Source organism: Etheostoma spectabile, chromosome 2, assembly GCF_008692095.1.
Source record: "Etheostoma spectabile isolate EspeVRDwgs_2016 chromosome 2, UIUC_Espe_1.0, whole genome shotgun sequence".
In the NCBI taxonomy this organism is placed as follows: Eukaryota; Metazoa; Chordata; class Actinopteri; order Perciformes; family Percidae; genus Etheostoma; species Etheostoma spectabile.
This window is the reverse complement of record NC_045734.1, coordinates 13731036-13740437: the sequence shown is the minus strand read 5'-3', so window position 1 is coordinate 13740437 and position 9402 is coordinate 13731036. Positions and strand designations below refer to the sequence as shown.

The 9402-nt window shown below is 38.7% G+C and overlaps 1 protein-coding gene across 1 annotated transcript; it reads right to left on the bottom strand.

Moving 5' to 3' along the window:
• Positions 1–1267: 1267 nt before the first annotated feature.
• ankrd49 (ankyrin repeat domain 49) lies at positions 1268–6117 on the bottom strand. The gene is given in 4 exon segments (XM_032532230.1): positions 1268–2098; positions 4690–4905; positions 6017–6075; positions 6078–6117. Coding segments are annotated over 4 exon segments (777 nt in total). The 5' UTR covers positions 6103–6117; the 3' UTR covers positions 1268–1621.
• Between the last annotated feature and the right edge of the window lie 3285 nt (positions 6118–9402).

Here is a 9402-nt window from a genome sequence, read left to right as displayed (position 1 = left end):
AGATTGGAAATGGGCCTGTAGTTGGAGAGAACTTCTGGATCCAGAGTGTATTTTTTCAGTAGAGGTCTGACAGCAGTTTTTAACCCAGATGGGATATGGCTGACCAGAAGGGAGTGGTTTATGATGTTGGTGATGAATGGGGAGACAGCAGAGATGTTTGCCTTCAGCAGGGCTGATGGGAAAAGGTCCAGGACACAGGTGGATGGCTTCATTTTTTTTTTATGACATCCTCCACTTCGTCCACTACACGTGGGATCAACTTGGGCGTACTGTTTGTGCCAGAGTGGCCAACACAACCACGTTGGCTAATTGGCAACAAATGCTGGTTGAAGAATGGATACCATCCCACAGCAGAGTGTGACCAGGCTGGTGGCCAGCATGAGGAGGAGGTGCCAGGCAGTTGTGGCTGTGTATTGTTCTTCCACATGCTACTGAGGCTCCTGTTTGTGAAATGAATAAATTGCCAATATGTCTTATTTCTTCAAACTTCAATCATCCAATCCAACAATAATAGCAGAATAAGCTGTTTGGCATTGGCAGAGAAGATTTGGCAAATTTTTCATGGGCCCAACCCATATAATCAGCACTGCTGCTCATCCCACAAGTGCATGTTTCTTACAAATGGAGCACCATTTGAAAGGGAACTTAACAGGCGTTCCAACGGTATAAGAGTTATTGCCAAAAATCATTGTTACCACAGAGAAATAATCTACCAAACCCAAATTCCCTTACTTTTTGTAATAAGTTTAGTAAAACGTTCACTGTCGCAATTGTATACAAGCTTTACCTTTTACACACACACACACACACACACACACACACACACACACACACACACACACACACACACACACACACACACACACACACACACACACACACACACACACACACACACACACACACACACACACACACACATTTCTATTTTAAAATCTTGTTTCCGACAGCCACTTATATGCATACATGTGGATCCTCAGTTCAACCTAAAAGAAAATGTGGTTTTTAAAACCTTGTGACATTCATCTGAAAACACTGAGCATTCTATTCCATTCTTTTTGAAAATCTAACAGCGTCAACAAGAGACAAAGTCTCATCTCTAGCAATCTGTAAGAAGAGGTTACAAATTAGGTGGCAAATACAGAAAACAATGTGGTGTCTGCGAAAAGAAACCTTGAGCAAGTCTAAATTAAGAGGTCTCAAATCAGTAGGTAGCTGGATGTGAAAAGACTGCATCCCAGTAAAACAACTGAGACATATATAATACTTCTCCATTGAAAAAGATACTTTATAAAACATAAGTTCAGAAAATCGACACTCAGCATTCGAGCATGTACCACACAGCGGCTGCTTGTCAGTTACCTAGACAACCTACAATACTTGCTCACAGTGAGATTCACTTTTGTGAATATGAAGAGAGAAACAAGTGTGCATTTACTTTCAAGATCAATGATGCAAAGAGAATATTATTCCAAAGATACACTAACTACACTTGTTATGATGCATTAACAGAAAACAACAAGTCATCCAACCCATCTGCAAAATAAACTTTTACCAGCTATATATTGTACTGACAAGAAGGCAAGAAGAGGGTAAGAACATCTGCACCTGTGTTTCTCATTTATGAGAAAGGTACCACATTGACACAGTCTTGTACCATCTCAAACAGGACATGATGTGGGCCAGTACGGCGGGCCACCTCACTGGCTGTCTCCCCACTGCCGCTGCGGAGCCCTGGATTCAGGTGTCGCTGAGAGAGGAGGAGCTCTAAAGTGCGAGGAGAATCTGTCCTGAAAGGGGTGGTGTTGGAGGCAGCCAGGTGTAGTGGTGTGAGCCCACCGTTGGTCTGGGCGTTCAGTTCGGCTCCATGGTGTAGGAGAAAGCTCGCCACTGTGACACGGCTCCAGCGGCAGGCACTGTGAAGGGGCGTCCATCCGTCGATGGTGCGAGGGTTGACCTTAGACCCGGCAGCAATTAAAGCAGAGACCACAGCAACATGGCCGCTGTAGGCTGCACGATGTAGTGGAGTGTATCCGTCCTCATCAGTGCTGTGCACCAGCAACGGATCAGCAGTTAACAACCTGTGGACTGTTGAAAGCTGAAAGAAAATGCAGAAATGCAGAGGGTCAGGAAACTACAAACTAATAGTCTCAGGAAATGAGTTTTACTTGAAGCAGTCCTGTAATTGGAATAAGTACCTATTATATTTGAATTCTCTTCCAGCCTTTCATGTTGGTAACTTTTGCCTCTCTGTGTATAAAAAAATCCAACTGAATTATCTTATATTCTCATCACACTTATCCTGTGTAAATACATACATCAGTACTCTTACAGAATACTTTACTTTGTCTTTACGAAGACTGCAGTGAAAACACTGCTGAGGCCTGACCATCCCAGCAAAGAGTGATGCCTGAACCCTTGTTGAAAGTAATAAAAACAAGGTAGGAAGAGCTCATTCCATTTTGGAGCTGCTTTGAATTACTAGGCAGGGACACAAATTATCTGTCACTTTCATTTACTTTGCAAGTTAGGGCGTTTGTGCTGCATTACTTGAGTGTCGGAATAGTCTGAAAAATGTGTTCCCCAACTAAGAAAATTGGGAACAAATAGATAGGGCATGACTTTGCGGAGGTCTGCGGTCTCTGTGTGCCATTCTAGTTACCCATTGCCCCCCAAATCACCCATTAATCACCCATTAATAGTAATCCAGCATTATTTATTATGCATCAACACAGACAGAATATGTCTTTGTTGGGTTTTCTTGCCTGCTTGCTTTTTATGGTTCAAACACTAAGTTTCAAAAAGATGTAGACACTGCAACATTTTTATGTTAGTCCTCTGATTAAAGTTAAACTTTTCAATCACCCATTTTGTTTTACCGCATACGGCACGCTTCCATGCCGCCAGCACCCAAAGCTCCTCGCTCACCCGCTAGCAAAAGTTCGCAAAAACTGTGTTAAAGTCATTCAGCATTTCTTCACATTATCTTTAAGTTAGTACAAATTCAGTCATGTATACACAATTAGGAAACAACCTTTAATGTAACCTTCTTTAAAATTAAGATTATAAGCCTTTTTAGCCTGCTACCTCTGCCTACTCAATGAGAATAATTTTCACTATTTAACCCAACAAAAACATTATTTTTGTTAAACATTAATTAAATGTAAATGTGATCAGAAACATAATTAGGGCTACTCATCAACTCTATACAGAATACAACATTCTTCTACAACTGCTTTCGCAGGCGCTGCGCTGCTGTTTAGTGCTACTAGTCATGATTAGTAAACTCAGCGGAGTGCATAAACTCAGCGGAGTGCCAAATTAAAAGCTGGGGAAAAAGGCAATTAAAGAACAAAAAACAACATCTCCACCAGCTGTGACTGTTTAACTGTGGACTGATAGATTCAGTGTCAGACTTGCCGCCTGCACTCCATTTAATCCTTACAATTTTAGAGAGATGTTAAAACTTTTAAGGGTAAGATTGAGTTATATTAGAGGGACACAGTTGGAGAGACACTACCTTACCTTTCTTTACCTTGTCAAAATGCCTCACTAGACATGAGTAAAAACTACTATTACCTCACTATACAGCCATAATCAGTAAAAACTACAATGACAGCATCTCCTTGAGAAAGCCCCTGCACCAGACATTATCTCAAAACACAGAACAAAACAGACGTCAGACACACAAGACAACCCTTCTACTCATCAAAGACTAAACACTTCACAGAAACTGTGACAAAAATATAAATAACTTCTTTATTTGATTCCTGTAAAATTAATTTGTTCAAATGATGCTCTGTGTGGTGAAAACAGTTACAAGGCAAAATAGTTTTTATAAAATAATTAACCCCCCTCCCTCAGTGTTTACTATCCACAGGGTGTTATGGCCTTAAATGTCTTCGAGCAGCTTTAGGATTAATTACATTAGATGGCTCTTTGTCAGTTGTCCCCTCTCTGCCATGTATTGCCTTGTGGTATCCAAAGTCAGACAGCTTTTCCATTCTTCAGCTTAATTTCAATAATTTCATTTACAACTGAATGTTGATTTGGTTGCAAGGGACAGCTCTATACTTTGTATAAAATACTGTTATTTATAGCTAGTTCTTCTCTAAAAGGTTTCAACTTTATTGAAGTCCTACATAACCTTCTTTGGAAGGTTTTTTTTTTTCCTAAGAGGTTTTACAAAATTGGCACAATACTCCTATTGGGGACAGGACTTCTGCATAATAGCACATTATGTTACAAGCCGTCATTCTCAAAATTAATAAAAAACTAATAAAAAGCAAACAGTAGTTATTTTTACCTTGTTATTAGAGAGCAATAAACATTTACAACATACTGTATTCATGATTTCCTTCTTTTCTGGTGGAAAGAAATGTTTGATTGCTTTTGGCTATATCAGATATTACTGTGTTATTTTTTTATTTTTTACTGTTGATCCTTCAAAAAGGATTTCTGAACACCAGCTGAAAGAACCCCAAAAAAAATACAAATCTGAAGGAAAACCAGGTAAATCCATACCCCATGGACAATCCAGTCCACTTCAGGAAACTTAAAACCTGGCTCGTACTTTTCCCACAATCATTTTTCAATTAAAAACTCAAACCAGTCTCTGCTTTCTGTTTTATATTATTCATAGGTAAAGTCTGAGTTCTGAGGGTGGTGCCAGAACAAAATATAACTTACGCGATTGTTTTCCGCTGCCCACATAATGAGCACCTTTGGTTTGTCTTTGAGAGTTTCTTCTTTTTCAATATACCAATCGTCACTGTGGTCCCCCTCCTCCTCTTCCACCTCTTCCTCGCTTTCGGTCCACAGGCTGCTGGTCCCCCGGGGGATCAGGTGACCATGTGTATTCAGAAGATCGAGCTGGTTGACATCTTCAGGAAACTCCATCACTTGCTGTTTTTTTGCCAGAGAATCCAAGAAATAAAATCACACAGAGAAATGAGACAGATGTACTGACCTAACTAACTACTTTGTAAAATCTGTGACATTAGGAGAATGTAGAAAATTGAACAATTTAAAGGCATCTTAACATTTAGTACGTTTACTTTACCTTTCGGATTGAATTTGGCACTAATCCCCATGTGCCAATTGACATTTTCTATCTAGTGTCTTGTGACTTTGGTCTGAACAGAACCAGCCAAGTAACCTTTGAAAATATAGCGCTACATTTAATTATTTTCAGTTTAGTTGTTTTATATTGCAATTTTCAAATGCATATATTATCAATCAAGGTTACCAGCAGCTTATTTTCTCAGCTATTGTCCCAAGCAGGTCAAAATAGACAAGAAGATCTGGCAAAGCAAGACTAGTACAGACATTACTGTAGTAATCAGGTGCCATATTAGTAGCCTAATAATAATAATAATAATAATAATAATAATAATAGCATATTCTATCCAACTAAGCATTAGACTTGCATTTAACTTAGGACCAAAAAACTAAGTAAAAATACAATATTTAAATGCAATGAAGTTCAACATCCGCAATTGGAATTGACGTAAATGATGTAAAGGTGAATACAGTTTCAACAACAACAAAAAACATATTAACCCTCAAGCTGAGGTTACTTGTAACGTTAATAATAGGGAAACGTTACGTGACCATAACGTAACGTTACCTAGCTAATGAACTGACAACTGTATTACGTTATAAAGTGTTGTTGTAACGTTAGCCAGACAGTAGATAGATCAACATACAGACAGTAGATAGATCATCATACAACAAACGTTCAGGGTAACGTTGCATTCAATAAATGTAGCATTTAGCTACTTGAACGTTAAACACGCACACGCGCGCACGTAGGCTGTAACTGTTGCTATAGTTGCTGTTATGCGGGTTACAAGACTGGTGAAGCCAACGTTCTCTTTTCCTTCGTCATTAATTTACGTACAACGGTTTTATGTTTGTAATTTACGTTGACGTTACACTTAACGGTTGACGATAACGTTTGAGAAACATATCTAACAACAATTCCCACGGATATTTTATCCGATGAAACGCTCACCTTGCAGTGTGCGTATTCAAAACAAACCACAAGCGTCTTCTTCGTCTTTCTTGAATTTTCGGCAGACTGAATGTCTTGCGGCACATTGCTGCCTCTCACAGTTCGGGAATATATTGCAGTTCGCAGATTAACATAGGTGTGATCCTGTCGGTGCAATTCTATTATGACTGCGTTTTTGGCTAATTCTCGTTGGGATTGAGCAGGCTGTTTATTGTCACAGTCTTTGTGCCCAGGTGTAATAATGCAGCAAACTTGCTCTTTCGTCCAAGTAGCCTAACAGTTGCATTCCAGGAGTTTGTTTTTTCCTGCAGGTTTCTCACAGTCTTTGTGAAATCCAATGCTGGCCCACAGTGTCACATATACGTAGCCATAACAGCTGTTTGTCTATGGAATACCGTTTTATTCAATATTAAATAAATGAAGAAACACACAAATAAATGAATGAATAAATAAATATGCCTTTGAAACACATCATGATATAAATCAATAAGGAAATAAATACATGAATAATTAAATACAGCAAATATTCATCAATTAGTTAAATAAATAGATTAAAAGGTTTTCCTTTAAATTATTTCATGGTGCTCTTATTTCATAAATGTATTTATTTCAAGAGACTTTTATTTCATGAATCTACATTTATTTATTTCCGTGGACTTTAATTTCCTAATGCCATGCTTATTGATTTTGCCTCACTCTCTCTAATGATATGATATGAATGTGATACAGAGTTTCCCTTCGGGGATCAATAAAGTATTTTTGATTCTGATAATTATGCAAATAAGGGGGCGTGGTTATCTCTCACGTTCAGAGCACAGCCCTGGGTGTTAAGGTTTAACTGGTTTTTGAGTTGACTGGTGATATGTGTTGCAGGCGGGGCTGCACCGCTGCAGTAAACAATTCTGATCAATTTGCCTCTTTTTCACATTCATCTGTCTGGGTGTTGTGAAACGGGTTGCTGGGACAGTAGTTTTGGACCCAACAGACATACATGAGCAAATGAGCCGTTTTCATTACAAAAATATCACTTGTTGTCTGGCGAATGTAAGGTTGTGTGTCTCTGCCACGGTCTCTGACTGTAAACCACGGACACACCGATTTTTTAGATTATCTAGTGACATTCACACTTTAGTTAGTTATAAAACTAAGTCCAACCTTTAGATAGGCCTGTTGTAGGTAACAAACAAGCTAACAACAAAGACACAAGTACAAACCTGATATTTCACCTTTCCACACCTGAGCCTAGCTAATGTCCAAATCGCTATAAATTGTTAGTTTGACAGTCACGTCCAAATGTGTTGAATGAGTGGTAATGTGTAGTGTCCACTACCATAGTGACGAGAATGATGCCATTCCGTAGAATTCAATATAAAACACAATCAACGGGATAGAAGAGTCACAAGTTAATCTGGCATTCAAAAACCAGTTAAATCATAACACTGGTCGTGGTGCATGGTGGTATTGAATCCTTAATTTATTCATTTATTTGTGTATTTATTTAATATTGAATGAAATTGCATCCCATTTATGCCTTCTCTCTCTCCCTAAAGAACAATGTTCTGTCTTTACAAATATTTTGTACAGAGAGTGGTGTGGCGTCCCTTTGTTTCCACTGTGCTATATGTAATGTAATTAATTTTTTGACTGTATTTGTAACTGAATGAATAAAACGTAAACAAATACAAAATTAAACCTATATGTTGTGGACTGACCTCTTGACCATGTGCGTCCTATAGGCAGTGTCCTTAGCAGCGGCCTTGGTTCCATCTGACCCTCTCTCTTTCCCTTCTTTCCAGCCCATATGAACTGTCTAATAAAAATGCATAAATAAGCCCCCCCCCCAAAAAAACTATGTTGTTTAATTTTAGCAGCATTCACTATAACCCTTAAGATACATTCTGTCCCTGAATCATTCATCCTCAGTGGTGGGTGGTTACTGTTCAGCCGCTGAACTCCCTTGAACTTGAAAAGATTCAGAGGCACAACAGAAACAAACAACTCACAGTGAGAGAGAAAGCTTAGATGGACAACTTGAATACTACATTTATTCTCCAGCCAGAAAAGACATCACTGCGTGAGACACATACTGTCTCCGTTGGAACCAGCTTCTGTGGATCAATTCAGAAGTTGTATTGATGCAGCCGTGGCCATACTGCTAATGCCTGGCAGTACTTTATGTTCTTCCCTGCTTAATGGATTGTCGGAGCCCAAATGACCATCATCTTTAAACAAAACCGTATTATGAAACATTATCTTTGGGAGAATATATGAAGTACTAACAAGTAAGTAATAACAGGAGTTAAATTGGGATTTGTTTCAGGGTTGCCATGGGTCCGCATAGACTACAAAATCTGATTGATATAAATTTGTAAAAAACAAAACAATGTTTAAGCAAAATGTCAGTCAGTTCTAACCTATTTTTCACTCTACCTCGCCATCCATCTATCTAACTATCGAATTAATCCTAATATGTCAGACTTATGTTGGCTGTGGAGAGAGAGGAACTTTAAAACCAGGCTGTTCTCATAAACCATTACAGTGTATGCAAAAAGTAAAGCACAGTAATTTGTAATAAGTTGTATGCACCACATTGAGTGCTGCTTTATAAGAACCCTCTGGTCAGCACAGAGGGGAGGTCAGGGTGTTCAATAAACACAGGGCTTTCAAGCAGGGGCGCAGAGTTCGCGTCCAAGGAGAAACCCAAGACCTTTACCTGTGTTTGTATGCGGTTGTTATTCCTTTCTATGAAAAATTATCCTTCTTATGAAATGGAAAGTAAGGAAATGAAATTGTTTGATGCTGAAGGACTTTATAGTAATGTGAATGATGGAACGTGCAGCCTCCCTGCAGGGGCTTTACAGAGAAAATGGCTTAGATTGACCATTGAAACACTTTCAAAATATGATAGGAGACATTTTGTTTAAGAAATGTATTGATAGTTTTGACTGTTGCCTTTTGAAACAGAATGGAGAAGTTTGGTGATGCAATGATCTCATATGCAAGGCCTATATTTATATTTACATCTTTTTGTCTGTAACCTCTGGCTTACTGTCCTTTTATTTTATATTTGCATTATTCGTATTCTTTTTTATAATCAGAATTTCTGTCTTTTGGGTTTCCACTTTTTACTGAAGGCGTCTATTTATCTCTCTCTCTCTCTCTCCTTCTCTCTCTCTCTCCTTCTCTCTCTCTCTCTCTCAGGTTTAAAAAGAGCAGATGTGCGGCTGAGTCGCATCACGCAACTTTGTTGCTCGTGCATCAGCATCTCCACATTGACACGAGGGACGCTGCATGTGTGCAGCTTTTAGAGAATACTAATAGTCTAATAATAATAGTAATAATAATAATAATACGTATTATTATAATAAGAAGAACATTTTGGCAAC